Here is a 19,886-nt window from a genome sequence, read left to right on the forward strand (position 1 = left end):
TTTAACTATGTTGAGGAAAGTCCCCTCTATACCCATTTTGGCTAGGGTTTTCATCATAAAGTGGTGCTGGATCTTGGCAAATTCTTTCTCTCCGTCTATTGATATGATCATATGCTCTTTATTTTTTCTTTGGTTGATATGATGGATTATGTTGATTGATTTCCAAACGTTAAAACATCCTTGCATCCCTGGGATGAATCCTACTTGGTCATGGTGTATGATATTTTTGATGAGTAGTTGGATTCTATTTGCTAGTAGTTTGTTGAGGATCTTTGCATCTGTGTTCATCAGGGATATCGGCCTGTAATTCTCTTTCTTTGTGGTATTTCTGTCTGCTTTTGGTATCATGGTATTGTTTGCTTCATAGAAACTCTTTGGAAGTGTTTTTGATATTTTAATTTCATGGAAAAGCTTAAAGAGGATTGGGAGTAAGTCCTCTTTAAAGATTTGGAAGAATTCACTAGTGAGTCCATCCGGGCCAGGACTTTTGTGCTTGGGGAGACTTTTTATTACCATTTCAATTTCCTTGATGGTGATAGGTCTGTTCAGGTATTCCAGGTCTTCTTGGTTCAGACTTGGGAGTCTGTAGGTGTCTAGGTATTTATCCATTTCCTCGAGGTTTTGATATTCTGTGGCATAAAGCTTCTCAAAGTATTTTGAGAATTTCTGTGGTTTCTGTTGTAATGACCCCCTTTTCATTTCTGATTCAGTTTATTAGGGTTTTCTCTCTCCCTTTCTTTGTGAGTTTTGCTAGAGACTTATCGATCTTGTTAATTTTCTTGAAGAACCAGCTCTTGGTTTTATTGATCTTTCAGATTGTTCTTTGGGTTTCCATCTCATTAATCTCTGCTCTGAGTTTTATTACTTCCTTCCTCCTGTTTGAGTTGTGCTCCTTTTGTTGGTCCTTCTCCAAGCTCTTAAGCTGTGAGGTTAGGTTATATATGCGTGCTCACTCCTCCTTCCTGATGAATGCTTGTATAGCTATAAACTTTCCTCTTAACATAGCTTTTGCTGTTTCCCATAAGTTTTGGTAACTCGTGTCCTCCTTTTCATTCGTTTCTAGGAATCTTTTAATTTCCTCTTTGATTTCCTTTCTAAGCCACTCGTTGTTGAATAGAGCACTGTTTAATTTCCAGTTGTTTGATTTAGTTTTCTGTTTTTGTGTGTGATTTACTTCTAATTTCAGCGCATTATGGTCTGAGAAGATTGTTGATACAATCTCTATCTTCTTAATTTTATGGAGGCATGTTTTGTGGCTCAGCATGTGGTCTATCTTGAAGAATATTCCATGTACGCTTGAGAAGAATGTGTATTCAGCTTTTTGAGGATGAAGTGTCCTGTATATATCTACTAAGTCCCTTTCTTCCATTGTTTCCCTGAAATGAAGTATGTCCTTGCAAAGCTTGAGTCTGGTTGATCTATCAAGAGGTAACAAAGCGGTGTTGAGGTCTCCCACTAGTATTGTGTTGCTATTGAGGTCTTTTTCCAAATCTATGAGTAGTTGTTTTAAGTACTTTGCTGGTCTCTCATTAGATGCATATACATTTATTATTGTAAATTCTTCCTGTTGTACAGATCCTTTGATCAATAAGAAATGGCCTTCAGTGACCATTGACCAACAGTGTCTTCTGGGTTAGCCTCTTCAATAGGAAAGTTTGGTGGGCTTTTGCGTTGCTTTACCATTGTGACCAGTGTGGTTTAGTCCTTCACGTTCACTGTTACTATTCTGCTTGATATGCAGAGTTAGTTGAGATAAGGTTATGAGTTATTGGCTACTGTGTTTCTAGTGGCTGAAATAACCTAGAGAAGGTTCCATAACGCAGCTGCGGCTCCCGAAAGGGTCCCTGGCGGGTCGCTGGGCTGTACCTGGTTGAATGAGGAGAGAGTGCCCTGGGACGTTCAGCTTTGTTGCTAAAAGATGGGCTTCTGTTCCCGTCCCACGCAAATCAAGGGAGAAAACCGGCTGTTCTAGGGGATCGAGCTAGCTGCGCATGCCCAGAGAGAGTCTCAAGCCCTGGGGGCAGGCTGTACCTGGTTGAATGAGGGGAAAGTGCCCGGAGATGTTCAGCTTTGTTGTCGAGAGATCCTAATAGTTATTTTTGATAACACATATTACTATATTCTTGTTTGATATTCTTAAATATTATAATTTTATTCCACCACTTATGACTAATGCTAACAATTTTGTTGATGGGCCTGGGAGGTAGCTCAAAGGGCTAAAGTTCATGGTTTGCATTGTGGGGGGCCTGTGCTTAATACCCAGCACCAAATGTTCCCTGGCTAATAGTATTGACCCCTGAATCCTAAGATAGATTGTATTAGCCCCAAAAATAAAATTAGTTGAAATATTTTGTTATAAATTTTACTTCGTTAAACTTTTGGAGTATATACTCTCTGCTTTACTTTATCTCATAGTTGTCAATATACAGTCTCAAAATATTTTTATTGAGGCCAGAGCAATAGTACATCAGGTACAATACAGGGTTTTACCTTGCACAAGGCCAACCCAGGTTCAATTCCCTCATCCCAACTGGCCACCCAAGTAATACCCAAAGTAAATCCTGAGTGCAGAGCCAGGAGTAACAAAATAATAAACAAATAAAAAAAGTTTTTGATCATGTCTAATAGCATACATAAAATATTTACCTACCAAGATATTCTAGACTTTTTTCCACAGCTTCTTATGAATAGTTTTACTTTTCATGTATGTAAGACACTGATAAACTAAGTTTAAATTTTATTTTTGTGGTCTTACAGTCTTACCAACACACTTTATGAGAATTAACCTTTTAAAATTCATAAGGTATTCTTATGCCTATTTCCCCCATGACATACATGTAATGGATACATATTCTGCTTATGTTACAGTCGTTTGTGAAGGATTATATGATTTCTATTACCAGACTTCTGTTGGGATTGGACACAACACCAGGATCTGGGTTTCTTTGTTCCGTAAGTTAATGAAGTAGAATTTTTCATTTGATTTGGTTTGTTTTGGTTTGGGTTTTATGAGCCATACCCAATAATGCTTGCTCCTGACTCTGTGCTCAGGAATCATTCCTGTGCTCAGGAATCATTCCAGCAAAGCTTGGGCTTACGTGGTGAATGGTTTTTAACCCAGGTCAACAACGTGAAAGGTAGGTGCCCTACGCATTGTAGTATCACTCCAATGTGGAGGGCAAAATATTGTTGTGATAAATAGTTCTGAAATTCATCAATAGTTGACGAACTCTAAGAGTTGAATTTTTTTTTGCCACATATGTTTTTTAAATATATGTGCTCAAGAATAGCAGCGTGGTTTTTTTTTCAGTTTTTGAAGGAAGTAATATTCTGTACAAAGTTCAGAACTGTTATTTATTTTCACCTGGTAGTTTGAGATAACTGGCTTCTGGCATAAGATGTTATCATTTCAAAAACTAACAATTCCACAAATTTAACCTTTTTAGTTAATAAATGAGTATACTCTGTCCCAGCTTATTTACTGAAATGATCTGCTAAATAATCAAGCATTTGAGTAGCAGTGAAGAGCACCTAGTTGTGCCTTCTGACGCTTTGCCCTGGTCTCATTCTATTCCATTTCTTTCTCAATATGGGTATTCCTAGAACTTTTGGTCAGATTCTTATTGTGCTGGACAATGTCTTATGCTTTAAGATATTCTGCATAGGCTATTCTTATTCCCTAAGGTCCAGTTGAAACTATTAACATTCAAAACATCACCATGTTTTCCAAATCTGTCAGCCACTTGCCAGTGTTTATTGAGTGCTGCCACTAATTGACTGATTAAAGTTTGTGTAACCACCAAGGATGGACCTGAGGCGCAAAGGAAATAAGTTTAACACATGGCAAAGCACATAAAAATGCTACTATTTTTTTTTATTTTTTTTTTTACTGTTGTAGATTTACAATTTTTTGTGCTTGAGTTTCGATTATACAATGATCAAATACCCATCCCTCCACCATGCCCATTTTCCACCACCATGGATAATATCCCTCCCACCCCCATCCCTCCCATCTCACCCTGCCTCTGTGGCAGGGCAATCCCTTGTGTTCTCTCTCTCCTTTTGAGTGTTGTGGTCTGCAAAAGAGGCTTTGAGTGGCAAACATGTTCAGTCCATAGTCTACTTTCAACATGCGTCTCCCCTCCTGGGAGGATCCTCCAAACACCCTTTATTTGGTGCTTCCTTGTAGAGAAGTTTTAATGTTCCTTTTGACCATTTCTTTGAGGAAATTTCTATTTATTTCTTCCCATTTTCTGATTGGGTTGGATGATTTTTTTCTTGTATAGTTCTACCAGTGCCTTACATATATTGGATATTAACCCCTTATCAGAGGTATTGATAAGTAACTTTTCCCATTCTATGTATTGTCTTTGTATCTTGCTCACCTTTTCTTTTGAGGTGCAGAAGCTTAGTTTTATGTAGTCCCATTTGTTTGTCATTGCTTCCTTTTGTTTGGTCAGTGTTACATCTTTGAAGTTGCTACTATTTTTAAACCAAAAACTAGCAGTACGGGCTAGAGTGCACTCTTTGTGTGCAGACCTAGGTTCTAGCTCCTGCACCACACAGCCCCACTAAAAACACCAAGAAGTGTCCCCACCACATATCAAACTGGGTGTAACACTAGAGCACAACTGACTGACACCCCAAAACCTCCAAAAGATATGCCACTTGGAGATTTAAAAATGCCAGCAAGCTCACATCCAAAGAACAACAGCAACGAGTGTTGGCAAGGATGTGGGGAGAAAGAGACCCTCCTTCACTGCTGGTGAGAATGCCAACTGGTTCAACCATTTTGAAAAACAGTATGGATACTTCTCAAAAAATTAGAAATCGAGCTCGCATCTGACCCAGCAATACCACTCCTGGGAATATATCCCGGAGAGGCAAAAGAGTAGTTGAAATGACATCTGCACTTGTATATTCATTGCAATACTGTCCTACAACAGCCAGAGTCTGATAAAAACCCAAGTGTCTGAGAACAGATCATTGGTTAAAGAAACCTTGGTACATCCACACAATGGAATACTATGCAGCTGTTAGAAAGGATGAAGTCATGAAATTTGCATATAAATGGATCAACATGGAAAGTATCATATTAAGTGAAATGTGTCAGAAAGAGAGGAACAGACATAGAAAGATTGAACTCATTTGTGGAATATAAAGTAACAGAATGTAAGACTTACACCCAAGAATAGTGGAGATTTGTACCAGGAAAATGGCTCCATGGCTTGGAAGCCGGGCTCACATGCTGGGGGGGGAAAGGCAGCTCAGATAGAGAAGGGACCACCAAGTAAAGGGTGCTTGGAGGGCCCACTTTGGATGGGAGATGCAAGCTGGAAGTAGACTATAGACTGAACATGATTGCCACTCAATACCTCTATTGCAGACCACAACACCCAAAAGGAGAGAGAGAACAAAAGGAAATACCCTTCCAAAGAGGTGGGGGGATGGGGTGAGGGCGGTGGGAGGGATCCTGGGAACATTGTTAGTGGAGAATGGGCACTGGGGATGGAAAGGTTACTCAATCACTGTATGACTGAAATGTAAGCACTTAAGTTTGTAATCTGTAACTATACCTGACAGTGATTCACTAATGAAAAATTAAAAAAAAATAAAAATGCCAGCAAATTCTACCTTTCTGAATTGAAAAATAATGGCTGGATTTTTATTTCTAAAATGTAATGTTCAAAGTATTCCTGTGTGTTCCAGATGAAGATCACTGAGGATGACTTATGGATCAGAACATATGCCAGACTCTATCAGAAGCTGTGTTCTTCTACTGGAGATGTACCCATTGGAATCTATAGGACTGAGTCCCAGAAACTCTCAACATCTGAGGTTTGCAAATTGCAAAATATCCCCCGTTGTAATGTTTTATCTGATGGAATGCTGCCATTCTGCATCTTCAAAACTGTTTTGTGAACAAAATGTCATAGAAGTCAAAAGCCAGTTGATACCTAGTGTCAATTCTCAGAAGTAAAATACCTTGCTATTTGTTTTAGTCAACTACATTGGAATTTTATGAAAACTAGATTTTAAGGAACTGTCCTAGAGTATGTAAACCTTGCACTGTGCCCTTTGTGGATTTAGGGTTTTTTATTTTTCAAAGATTATCCATAAATTAATTATAAGTACTTTTCTGATTCATCAGAATAGTTCTTAGGATAAGGAGCTTAACCTTTTCACATAGACTGTGCAGTGAATAAGGGAGAAATTAAGCAAAATATAGAAGAGATAGTGAGCATTAAAATTCACATTTCTCAGACTCTGGGTGAAAATAAAAAAAGAAAGTCTGAAGTTAATGAAAAAACCCCAGGGGCTATGCAGTGCCTTCCTAGCAGACCTTCCCAGAATAAAGCACCATGAAAGCAAGCTAGAGTCTAATAATATGGAGCAGAATTACTATTTATAAGTGAAAAATCACATTGTTTTTTTGTTACATTATGTGGGTCTGAATAGCTTTTGCATCCTTAGTAAAATACCACCTTTTAAATTATAAAATAAAAAAAATGGAGTTATATCCCTTACTCTTGTATTACAATATGCATTATTTATTTTGAAATGATAAGTTGGACTTAGAGTCTTGGAGTCCTTTTCTTCTGCAGATACATTAAAGAGATTCAACATGTTGGTTAGCCATTTGCTTTTTTTCTTAAAATCTGCAAAATGATGACAGCTTTGCGGTTTATGTGCATTTTAGTAGTCTAAGTAAACAAACCAGTCTGTGATGAAATCAGTGAAGCCATTTATAGGGGGAAAAAGCAGAAGAGTAGGGTCTTGTTGTTAAAATTTATAGTTTAACATTTAAATCAGTGATAACTAAGACAGCAAGAAATAGTTCTATTTCTCTGAGCTGTGTTTTTTGTTGGTTTGTTTGTTTGTTTTTTGGTGTAGCTTCAGGAGTGACAAATAGTGTATTGCCTTGTCTGTGTTGTGGGCCCCCTACTTCCCACCACAAAGCAGAAGATCTAGTAAGAGCCAGCAGGGCCTAATAGTAAAAGTGTTTAGGGCAGTTTAATTATGGGACATACTTTGACTAAACATGGTCAAACTATTAAGAGTAGTAAAGCTAAAATCATATTTGTTTAATGATGAAGGAAGAGGCAAGTGCTTTCTCCATTGAACATGATTAAGTACTAAGACTTCCAGACAACATAGTATTATGTTCTTACAGTCCATATAGACTTTGTGAGTTTGGATATAGTCATGCCCTTGATTAAGTCCTATTCGTGGCAGTCATTGTGTTTTTGTGCGAACTTTGTTGTATACTGCTTTTAGTATGGATAGGAAAAAGGTTATCAGGTATTTGTATTCTCATCAAGGAACATTTAGCATTGCATTTTAATCAAATCTTTTGATCACAACTAAAGATTAATTTATTAAAATGATTTTATATCCCCAACTTCTACCCTATCGAAAAAATAAAACTTCCTTGGAGACAGAGAAGGGTCATACACTGAAAAAGCACTATATAAAAATTGAATGGCAATTATATTTCCTATATACCTAATGCACACATTTTTCTTACTCATAAAATGCCTAAGATTTTATCTAACCCACTCATTTGTTTTAACTATTTGTGAATTTGGCCATGGTAAACATAGTGGAGTAGAAAATAATTTCTCTTTAAGAGTAGAAGTCAGTAGATAAAGCAAAAACTAAAAATGGAATAAGAAATAACAAACATTGGTATAAAGATGCTTAGCACCAGCTCAAAAGGAAAAAGTGAATGCATACCTAGAGGTAAATAATAGTTATTAGGGCAGGAATTTCTGTTTTCAAAGTAAGCAATATTAATGTAGGTATCCTTAAATTGTATATATTTAAGTAATCAAAACCACAAACAATAGATTTATTTTCATAAAACAGTAATTTTAGACCCATTCAGTGATCATTTATTCACTTTATAGTATCAAATGCTAAATCCTGTCTTATTTAATGAGTAGGTTTTTAAATCAAATATAAATATTTCATAGAACACCATAGGGGTAAATGAACATAATGTCTCTAGGCTATTCCCCTATAGTTTTATAGAGTTAAACAATTCATTTGAGAGAGTGATACAGCTTTTCATGCTACATCATTTTCTAGTCTTTGTTCTGTGACATTCCATTCTCTGTGAGGGATGCAGCCATCTCTCTGGCCCCTGTTCACAACTCTTTATTTAGCTTTGAAATTTAAGTTTGTTGTTGAACTTTTCACTGGTGACCAAACCTCACTTGAACTGTGAGATTATTTATAACTTTTAGCTCTTCTCCTTAATGTGAACATTCCTACTTTCCTAAGAAAAAACATTTTGTCTTCTAAAATGCTACCCAAGACACCCTGGGGTTGTATCTACCATACTATCTATCATATATTTACAAATATGAATAATTCTGAATTAATCAGCCTATTTTGTTTTAGAGTTTGGGGGTAGAAAATGCGTGACTTCCATTGTATCCAGCTTTCTGGTACATAGAAAAGTAAAAATCACATTTATTTGAAGTAAACATACTGAAAATTTGAATAGATAATAACAAATATTTTATAGTGTGTCAAAATATCAACAACTTTGTAATATATGCAATAAATTTATGATTGTTATGATGATGGTTAGTTACTATATTCAGAAAACAATGTAGCTTTTAAAATGTGGATATTACAATGATTATTAATAATTTGGAAAGTAACATTACATAGAATTGAAAAATAATTTTTACATTAGCAAAATTATTTTGTAAGGATTAATGACAGAGTGGTTATGAAACACTAATCATTCTGTGCTGTTACTTTAACAATTCTTTCCTGTATAAAGAATTCTGTATCAATTTTAAGGGGATTATAATAAGTGCCTATTATACATTTTTGATATTTGTAACAGCAATTAGAGTGCTAGCTAATGAGTTACAAATATACCAGATATAATTAAAATCTGATTTAATTTGTTGAATGATGAATAAAATGTCATTCTTTGAACTAAGGAAAATAATGGATTTTGTAACGCCTAAATCACTATGGTATGATTGTTGATTGGATAGGCTCATTTTTAGACTCTATGGCTAGTGTGATTTTCATAGGTTATTTCTAAAAAATAGTAAAATAATACATAGATTTAATACATAAGATTTATTAAACCATCTTATTTAATATAGAAATTTCAAATATATTTAAATTATATATACCATAGCAGTTATAAATTAAATATTATATACATACTTTAAATTATTAAAACCAATTAATATGTTCATATGTTAATTATAATGGTCAATATCCCATTTGAAATGACAGTTTCTTAAGGTCCTATCTGTTTTACATACTCCTGATTTCTTTTCACATTCTGCCTAACCTAGAAAGGCAATTTTAGCAGAATTGTAAAGCTGATCAAATGAGAAAAGTTTTCCGGTAAACGTTTAAAATGATAGCTTATTTTTGCCTACTGTTATGTAAATTCTATAGGATTGAAAAATGAGCACATTTTTAGTTTATATGTGTTATGTATCTGTCATAGTTTGTCCTTGTTGATTGTTTCATTCTATGTAATTTTGTTGTTTAAATGGTATTTTGTCTGTTTCTTTTCCTTCCCATTGTGTCTGTCAGTCTCGAGAAATAGCATCACAAGTAAGTATTCTGTTTGTCTCCTTTTCCTCAAATGACTTTATACATTAATTTAGAACCAATAAAGTTTTAAAAATTAGAAAAGATTTGATTTGTTTTTTCAGACGTTAAAATAAAGGAGAGTCTAGATAAATTCTCTAGTTTCTAGTTTTTTTTTTCACTTTATGATAGGCTCATAAATTAGTCTAGTTTGCTCTCACATCATTTTCATACAGTTAATATATGTTACTAATGCAGTCCAAACATGTATTTTGCTGTGGTGGTATTATTAGATACAGTCACTGTCACTGTCACTGTCATCGCGTTGTTTATTGATTTGCTCGAGCGGGCCCAGTAACATCTACTATTTTGAGACGTGTTGTTCCTTTGTTTGGCATATTGAATACATCATGGGTAGCATGCCAGGCTTTGTCAGCTGGGCGAGATACTCTCAGTAGCTTGCCAGTCTCTCCGAGAGGGGTGGAGGAATCGAACCCCGCTTGGCCGGGCTGGCTGCATGAAAGGCAAGCACCTTACTGCTGTTCTATTGCTCCAGCCCTATTAGATCCAGTATGAATAAAATTTTCATCTTCAAAAGAGTCAGTTGCGAAGGAATGAGACAGAATTCACATGCTATAAAACATACACTTTAGTATGCTTCACTGTGGACAGATTCCCTAGAGAGGGGGATGGTCAGGCCTTGTGATGGATTCTCTAGCACACATTATGTACAAAATAAGTTTCTTTTAATTTTGTAGGGAAAATTATACCCAGGACCTCACATATATAAGATAAGTGCCATAGACTAAGCCACATATCTGAACCATGTTTAATTTTTTTAATATCTCAATCTATCATCATGAATAAATCATTAATTTTGTACTTTATGTTAACATGTGATAATAACTGATTCACTACAATTAAATATAGTATTAGTATAACTAATGAAGCCAAGTAAAATATAGAATTTTTCAAGGTTAAATATTGCTTTTATTTTCCTATTGTCATTTTTATTTTTTTAAATTTTTTTTATTAGTGAGACATCATGAGGTACAGTGGTAGACATACAAATTTTTTATGCTTGGGTTTCAATTATACAATGAGCAAATGCCCATCCCTCTACCAGTGTCCATTTCCCACCACCACATATTTCAGTATCCCTCCCACCCCCATCCCCCCCTCTGTGGCAGGGCATTCCCTTTTGTTCTCTCTCTTGTTTGGGGTGTTGTGGTTTGCAAAAGAGGCAATGGGTGACAATCATGTTTGGTCTATAGTCTACTTTAAGCATGCTTCTTCCATCCTGGGAGGATCCTCCCAACACCTTTATTTGGTGTTCCCTTCTCTATCTGAGCTCCCTTTACGCCTAGAATGTGTGCTTGGCCTCCAAGCCATGGACTAAAATTCCTGGTACTAATCTCGGCCACGTGGCTTTGTTCCTCTGCCGGTACCTTCAGGTGTGCGGAGAGTGGTCTCAGCATGGTGGTGTCTGGTCCTGGAGGTCGTCGGCTGCCGGAGACCTGGTCGGGGTGGGGAGGAAAGCTCAACCCGCTCCCTCCAAGGGACCATGGCGAGGAACAGCCAGGTGCGGGGGCTGAGATCTCCAAGCCTACTAGGATAGGAGTCGAGCATCCTCCACCCAGATCCTCCAAATTCCAGTAGGCGGGGGTCACACCCACCAACTGGCCCCCTGGCGCCGTGTAATCCCATCAGCGGCCAAGACTCAGAGACTATAAAAACCAGATCCCGGAGGGAGAACAGTGCAGTCTCCTGCCCCCGCGTCTGGCTGTTCCTCACCGTGGCCCCTTGGAGGGAGCGGGTTGAGCTTTCCTCCCCGCACCGACCAGGTCTCCGACAGCCGACGACCTCCAGGACCAGACACCACCATGCTGAGACCACTCTCCGCACACCTGAAGGTACCGGCAGAGGGACAAAGCCACGTGGGTTCCGGGGCCGAGATCTCCAAGCCTACTCGGATTGGAGTCGCGCATCCTCCACCCAGATCCTCCAAATTCCAGTAGGCGGGGGTCACACCCATCAACTGGCCCCCTGGCGCCGTGTAATCCCATCAGCGGCCAAGACTCAGAGACTATAAAAACCAGATCCTGGAACTGCATGGCAGCATTTGCGGCCACGCGACATTTTATTATGACATCTCATTTCTACTTTGACAAACTGGCAGGCTCCCGAATGTAACCTGCCCACACGGAAGAGTCTGGCAAACTCCCTGTGTCGTACCCAATATGCCAAATACCAGTAACAATGATGGGTCTCATTCTCCTAAAGAGCCTTGAATATAATCTCAGGGCTAGGATGAAGGAGACGTTACTGGGGCCTGCTCGAGGCAATCGACGAATAACAGGATGATCTGATCTGTGATCTGTGAATCTCGGCCATTCTTGGGTGTTAGTCTCCTATTTTGTTACTTTATGTTCCCCAGATGAATGCAATATTTCTATGACTATCTCTCTCTTTCTGAGACATTTCACTTAGCATGATACTTTCCATGTAGTACCACTTGTATGTAAATTTCATGATTTTGTCTTTTCTAACAGCTACATAGTACTCCATTGTGTAGATGTACCAAAGTTTCTTTAACCACTCATCTATTCTCGGGCTCTCAGGTTTTTTCCAGAATCTGGCTATTGTAAAGAGTGCTGCAATGAACAAACAACTGAAAATGTCACTTCGACTATACATTTTTGCCTCTCTGGGACATATTCCCAGGAGTGGTATTGATGGGTCAAATGGGAGCTCAATTTCTAATTTTTGGAAAATCGTCCATACTGTTTTCCAGAAGGGCTGAACCTGTCGGCATTCCTACCAAAAGTGAAGGAGGGTCCCTTTCTCACCACATCCGCGCCAGCACCAGTTGCTTTTGTTCTTTTGGATATGGACCAGTCTCTGTGGTGTGAAATGATATCTCACTGTGGTTTTAATCTACATCTCCTGATGATTAGTGATATGGAGCATTTTCTCCTGTGCCTTTTAGCCATTCAAATTTATTCTTTGTCAAAGTTTCTATTCATTTCATTGCCCCATTTTTTGATGGGGTTGGATGCTTTCTTTTTGTGGAGTTCAACCAGTACTTTGTATATCCTTGATATCAACCCCTTATCGGATGTGTATTGGGCGAATATCCTTTCCCATTCTGTAGATTGTCTTTGTATTTTGACATTTGTTTCTTTTGAGGTGGAGAAGCTTCTTCGTTTAAGATAGTCCCATTTGTTTATCTCTGTTTTCACTTGCTTGGCCAGTGGCGTGTCATCTTTGAAGATACCATTAGCTTCAGTGTCATGGAGGGTTTTGCCAACTTTTTCCTCAATGTACCTTAAGGATTCCTGTCTGATGTTGAGGTCTTTAATCCACTTTGATCTTACTTTTGTACATGGAGTTAGGCAGAGGTCTTAACCCACTTTTTTGCATGTAGCCGTCCAGTTTTGCAAGCACAATTTGTTAAAGAGGCTTTTCCTGCTCCACTTCACTTTTCTTGCCCCCTTATCGAAGATTAGATGCTCGTATACTTGGGGGGAGATGTCAGTACATTCAACCCTGTTATATTGGTCTATAGCTCTGCCTTTGTTCCAGTACTATGCTATTTTAATTATTACTGCTTTGTAGTAGAGTTTGAAGTTAGGGAGGTTGATTCCACCCATTTTCTTTTTCCCAAGAATTGCTTTAGCTGTTCATGGGGGCTTATTGTTCCATATAAATTTCAGGAGTGTTTGCTCCAATTCTTTGAAGAATGTCATGGGTATCCTAATAGGGATCGCATTGAATTTATACAGTGCTTTGGGAAGTATTGCCATTTTGAGAATGTTAATTGTCCGGATCTATGAACAGGGGATATTTTTCCATTTCCTCGTAACCTCTTTTATTTCCTGAAGTAGTGTTTTGTAGTTTTCTTTGTACGGGTCCTTTACTTCCTTAGTTAAGCTGATTCCTAGGTACTTGATTTTCTGGGGCACAATTGTAAACGGGATTGTTTTCTTCATGTCACTTTCTTCTCTTTCACTATTTGCATATAGGAAAGCCATGGACTTTTTTGTATTGATTTTATAGCCCGACACACTACTATACAAGCCTATTGTTTCTAGGAGTTTCTTGGGTGAAGTTTTAGGGTTCTCTAAGTATAGTATCAGATCATCTGTGAATAGTGAGAGCTTAATTTCTTCCTTTCCTACCTGGATGCCCTTAATATCTTTTTCTTGCCTAATTGCTATTGCAAGTACTTACAGTACTATATTGAACAGCAGTGGAGAGAGTGGACATCCTTGTCTCATTGCTGATCTTAGAGGGAAGGCTCTCAGTTTTTCACCATTGAGGACGATGCTTTCTGTAGGCTTGTGGTAGATGGCTTTAACTATATTGAGGAAAGTCCCCTCTGTTCCCATTTTGGCTAGGGTTTTCATCATGAACGGGTGCTGGATCTTGTCAAATGCTTTCTCTGCATCTATTGATATGATCATATGATTTTATCTCTTCTTTTGTTGAGATGATGGATTATGTTCATTGATTTCTGAGTGTTAAACCACCCTTGCATCCCCGGGATGAATCCTACTTGGTCATGGTGTATCATTTTTTTGATGAGTAGTTGAATTCTATTTGCTAGTATTTTTTGAGAATCTTCGCATCTGTGTTCATCAGGGATATCGGCCTGTAGTTTTCTTTTCCTGTGGTGTCTTTGTTTCCTTTTGGTATTAGAGAGATATGGGCTTCATAGCAACTATTTGAGAGAGTTTCCATTTTTTTCAATTTCCTGGAAAAGCTTGAGAAGGACTGGCAGTATGTCTTCTTCAAATGTTTAGAAAAATTCGCTAGTGAATTCATCTCAACCTGGGCTTTTGTTTTGGGGAAGACTTTTGATTACAGTTTCAATTTCCTTGATGTTAATAGGTTTATTCAGATACTCTAGATCTTCTTGATTCGTCTTTGGGAGATTATAGGAGTCCAGGAATTTATCTATTTCTTCAAGGTTCTCTTGTTTTGTGGCATACAGACTTTCAGAGTAGTCTCTGATGACCTTTTGGATTTCTTTTGTTTCTCTTGCGATAATCCCCCCTTCTCATTTCTGATTCGGTTTATTAGGATTCTCTCTATCTCTCTTTGTGAGTGTTGCTAGTGGTTTATCTATCTTGTTTATTTTCTCGAAAAAACAGCTCCTGGTTTTATTGATCTTTCGTATTGTTTCTTTGGTTTCCATGTCATTGATTTCTGCTCTAAGTTTTATGATCTCTTTCCTTCTGCCTGATTTAGGCTCTTTCTGTTGATCATTTTCTAAGGTCTTAAGCTGTGAGGTCAAGTTGTTTATGTGCATCGTTTCTACAGACCTAAGATATGCTTGCCAAGCTATAAATTTGCCCCTTAATACGGCTTTTGCTGCATCCCATAGCTTCTGGTAGCTCGTGTCTTCATTCTCATTTGTTTCCATGGTTCTCCGTGTCTGTGTGGGATTCACTTCTATCCTCAGTGCATCATGTTCTGAAAAGATGGTTGATACTATTTCTATCTTCCTGATTCTGTTGCGGTATGTTTTGTGGCCTAGCACCTGGTCTATTTTGGAAAATGTTCCGTGTGCACTGGAGAAGAATGTGTATTATTCCTTTTGGGGGTGTAAAGCCCTGTATAGGTCTATAAGCCCTTTGTCTTCTATTTCTTCTTTCAAAGCCAATGATTCCTTGCTGGGTTTTGTTCTTGTTGATCTATCCAGAGGTGATAAGGTGATTTGAAGTCTCCAACTACTATTGTGTTGCTAGAAATGTCCTCCTTAAAATCTGTTAGCAGTTGTTTTAAATATTTAGCTGTTCCTTCATTAGGTGTGTATAAATTTAAGAGTGTGATTTCTTCCTGTTGTATATATCCTTTCATGAAGAGAAAATAGCCTTCACTGTCCATTCTAATCTTTTTCCAAGTGAAATTAATGTTGTCGGATATTAGTATGGCCACCCCAGCTTTTTTGAAGGAGCTGTTCACTTGCAGGATTGTTTTTCATCCTTTCACTTTTAGTCTGTTTGCTCCGACTGTTGAGATGAATTTCTTGTAGGCAACAGAATGTTGGGTTCTGTCTCTATATCCATTTTGCCACTCTGTGTCTCTTTAATGGTGAATTTAGAACGTTGACATTGAGAGAGAGTATGGTTATGGGGTTTTATGCCATCTTTCTGTAAGGGTCTGTTGTGGTTGTAAGGTTTGTCTTGTCTTATAGTAGCCCCTTTAGCCCTTGTTTTAGGTTTGGTTTTGAGTTTATGAAGTTCCTGAACTGCTGTTTATATAGAAAATAGTGTACCATTCCTTCAATTTTGAGTGACAGTTTAGCCCGATAGAGTATTCTTGGTGAAGCATTCATTTCAGTGAGTTTTTTCACCATATCTTGCCAATGTCTTTGGGCTTGGAAGGTTTCCTCTGATAGGTCTGCTGTGAATGTAAGGGGTGCCCCTTTGTATGTGATTTCCTTCTTTGCCCTTGCTACTTGCAGTATTGTGTCTCTATCGGCAGCATCAATCATTCTAACTATAAGATGTCTTTGAGTGTTTTTGTTAGGGTCTCTTTCAGCTGGCACCCTTAGGGCTTCTTGAATCTGAATGGCAGCACTGTGGAGCTCTGGGAATTTGGGGGGGATGATTTGTTTAACGATGGTTTTTTCATTGGGATTGTTTCCCTGAGCTTCTGGTATTCCAATGGTTCTAATGTTTCTTTTGGAATCATCTTCTAGGATTCTGATTCTCTGTAGAGCTATTTTGAGGTCCTTTGCCACTGTTTGTTTTTGCCTGTTGGCTTGGTACAGCTGATCTTCCAGCTCACTGATTCTTTCCTCTGCAGTGGTCATTCTATTTTTGAGGGCACAGACAGAGTTTTTGATTTCATCTATGTAATCTTTGATTCCTGCCATTTCTGTGCATAGCTTTCCAATTTCTGCTCTCATTTCTACCTGTATTTTCTTGATTGTACAATCGATTGTTTCTTTCATGTCCTCTTTCAATTTACTGGATATCTATCTGCCAGTTTCATTGAGTTGATTGAACATCTTGATGACTTCATATCTGAATTCTTTATTAGAGAGGTCCCTTAGATGGCTAGCACTTAATGAGGCTTCTGGACTCGTTTCATCGTCCTCTCCCTGCGGCGGGATTTGCGTTGTTTCTTCATGTTGGTGTGTAGGTGTAGGGAGTAGATTTCTTGGTATGAGTAAACTACCTGTGAGCAGCAGGCCATTGAAAATTAGGCCGTGCCCTCTTCTAAAAGCCATGCCCACTTCTAAAGTGGCCACACCCCCACGGGGTACCTGGTGTGTGTCTGGGGTGTAAAGACTGAATGGGAAGGAGACCAGCGGAGCAGCGTTGGGGCGGGCAGCCGGAAGGGGCTCAGATCCGCTTTTGTTCCAGGGTCCCAGAGGACGCCTGGGTCTTTGCAGGGCGAAAGCCAAGTCTGCGACTCGAATGCTGGTGGGTGGACTGACCTGATGGGAGGAGACCTGCAGAGCAGCGTTGGGGACGGGTGGCGGGAAGGAGCTCAGGTCCGCTTTTGTTCCAAATATTGCTTTTTGAAATCAAAGCAATGATAGATTTTGGACATTAAATATAAAGGTTATACATCAAAATTACCAGCAAAAGGTACACGCATATGTTTAAAATAGTTGAATTTTGAAGAAAAGTTATGTATGTTCATAATTTCCAAAGTGTTTTGAGATGACTTATTTTTATTGTGCCTTAATTTGAATTCATATAGCAGACACAGTTTGTTTATTAAATTATTTTGAACACCTTACATTATTTAAGGTTTTTTAGGCTATAACCCTTTTTGGATTAAAATTGTTTTTATTTTACTTTCCTGTATATTGAAAAGATACTATATGTTCTTTGGAATTTACTAAACCTTCAGCAAGGAAGCTTCACTCTGGATTATATGAATAGAACAAGTGTTACAACAGTGGTTTCTATTCTCTTTGAATTTATGGTACACATGATACAGAACATGATGTGGTTGGCATGAAGTTATTTCGGGTTTTTAAGTAGCATGACTGCTACAGACTGAAGTCAAATTTCAGTTCAATACAGATCATATTTCTGACACAGAATTTGGGAAATTGGTATTAGAGATCTTGTGGCTACTTTGAGAAATAGGGTGGGGAGGAGGTAGTTTTAATCCCCCAAATTGCACAGGAGTTTCAAGCCCCACTGGCAAATTTTCAGCCTATGTGCAAGTTCCTGGGGATGAGAGTCTGAGGAGACCCTGAAGGGCATGGGATGTCAGTGCCACTGGGTACCTCAGAGCTGCACCCAGTGATGCTCAGAGCCTCCAGTGCCACCCCAAGAATTCTTCAGGGACCATGTGGTACCAGAAATTGAATCTAGGTTGGTGTTCTAGCTGCTCTGTTTTCAACCCCTGTGGTATCTTGTAGAGATTGTTACATATAATTTGAGTTCAAATCATATATATATATATATTTCTAAAAATCAAAATTTATACAATATTTTATCTGACTTCTGAATTGGTGTATTAAAATATCACTACATGGAGTAGTTTACTAATATGCTACAAGTAATGTTTTCACATTTTATTGTCTTTCCTTCTTCCTTTCTCCCTCTTTCTTTCCTTTCTTTTTCCCTTTCTTTCCTTTCTTTCTTTCTCCTTCCTTCCTTCCTTCCTTCCTTCCTTCCTTCCTTCCTTCCTTCCTTCCTTCCTTCCTTCCTAACTTCCTTCCTTCCTTCCTAACTTCCTTCCCTTTCCTTTCCTTTCTCTTACTTCCTTTTTCTTTTTCTTTCTCCTTTCTTCTTTCCTCCCCTTCCCTCCCCACTCTACCACCTGTCTTCCCTCCCCTTCTTCCTTTCTTCCTTCAAAACACTCAGCTGTCGTGAAGATTTGTTTATTTCTGTCTTGTGCTCAGGGATCATTTATGGAGGGTCTTGGGCTACAATATCAGGTGCTGGGGATTGAATCCAGGTCGACTGCAGGCAAGGCAAGAATCCTTTCTGCAGTACTATCTCTCTGGACTCTCACATTATCTCTCTTAAAGGAATTCTCAGTCATGAGTCCCAGCTATAGAAATACTAATTAGGGATCACAGATATCCCAGAGCAAATGAAGTTTTCCTGTAGTTATAAACTTTTAATATTGTTTGAAATTGGAGTGTCTATTTCATATTGTTTTGGGCCCAACTCTATGGTGTCAGGTCACTCCTGGAATCAAACCCAGGCTTCCAGCATGCAAAGCCTCCACGCAGTCCATTGAACCATCTCTCTGGCCCTGGAGTGAATCTTTTCATGTGGGTTTTGGTTGTATTCTAATTCTATATTTATTCATATGTTCTGAATTAAATTTTGTTATTTAATTTAGCAAACATCTTTGCTCTCACCACTTTCAAAGCAGAAAGAACAGTTGTTTTTAAATTTCTGAAAATGGTAGCCAACAGTTAATTGACAGATAAATTTTTATACTTCTAGTATTGGGCTGGAGTGATAGCACAGCGGGTTGGGCGTTTGCCTTGCACGTGGCAGACCCAGGTTCGATTCCTCCGCCCCTCTCAGACACCCTGGCAAGCTACTGAGAGTATCCTGCCCGTACGGCAGAGTCTGGCAAGCTCTCCGTGGCATATTCAGTATGCCAAAATACTGTAACAACAAGTCTCACAATGGAAACGTTGCTGATGTCCACTCGAGCAAATCCACAAACAGTAGGACAGTGCTATAGTGCTACTTCTTGTCTTGTTTCTCATTGTTAATATTCTAGGCCTCAACATTTTTCCATCATCTCTCTAAGTAAATATATTACCTCACGATTACTCTGAAAAAGTATACTTTGAACATTAATATGCTGTATGCGTTCTTTTTCTGAATTAAAAAAAACTCTAAAAACAGTTTGGTGTGAAGATATTCATCTTTGTCATTCCATATGTTTACTTTCACAGTTTTCTCCAGCTTTGATTTTTACCTTAAAATAAGTACAAGATATGATTTTCCCTAGTTCCAAAAAATTTGTTTTTTTTATTCCATTTTGTTTTAATTCTATTTTTGTTCTTAGGCTCTAAGGCATTGTTGTTCACTGAGCTCACTGTCCGTGTCTTCGTTTCTATCCACTACATAATTATTCTGTTCTTCTGTTTCTGAAATAACTTTCAGCCAAAATTTGTATTAGTTTTAAATTTGTTTCTAGTTCTCTGAGTATTATACAGCCTTATACAAGTTAATTATCCTCTATATCTTTAAAGGCTCTTGACTTTAGTTTTCATATTTTAAGATATTTCTGCTTGACCTGTTTTCACATGTTTATTTCTTAAACTTGGTGTTCAATTTCTATTGACCTGCCCATGTGAGAGG

General features: G+C 38.1%; 1 protein-coding gene across 2 annotated transcripts in view; it reads left to right on the top strand.

Annotated features, from left to right (window-relative positions):
• Positions 1-19,886, top strand: part of KCNT2 (potassium sodium-activated channel subfamily T member 2) — a 436,080-nt gene that overhangs the window by 395,256 nt on the left and 20,938 nt on the right. The window contains exons 24-26 of one of the 2 annotated variants that reach the window (XM_056110603.1): positions 2,869-2,952; positions 5,710-5,838; positions 9,580-9,600. In XM_056110603.1, coding sequence (XP_055966578.1) covers positions 2,869-2,952; positions 5,710-5,838; positions 9,580-9,600 — 234 coding nt within the window. The remainder of the gene's footprint in view (positions 1-2,868; positions 2,953-5,709; positions 5,839-9,579; positions 9,601-19,886) is intronic. The other variant, XM_056110604.1, reaches the window with a different exon arrangement.

The sequence above is a fragment of the Sorex fumeus genome, unplaced genomic scaffold, assembly GCF_029834395.1.
Source record: "Sorex fumeus unplaced genomic scaffold, SorFum_2.1 ptg000010l, whole genome shotgun sequence".
NCBI lineage: Eukaryota > Metazoa > Chordata > Mammalia > Eulipotyphla > Soricidae > Sorex > Sorex fumeus.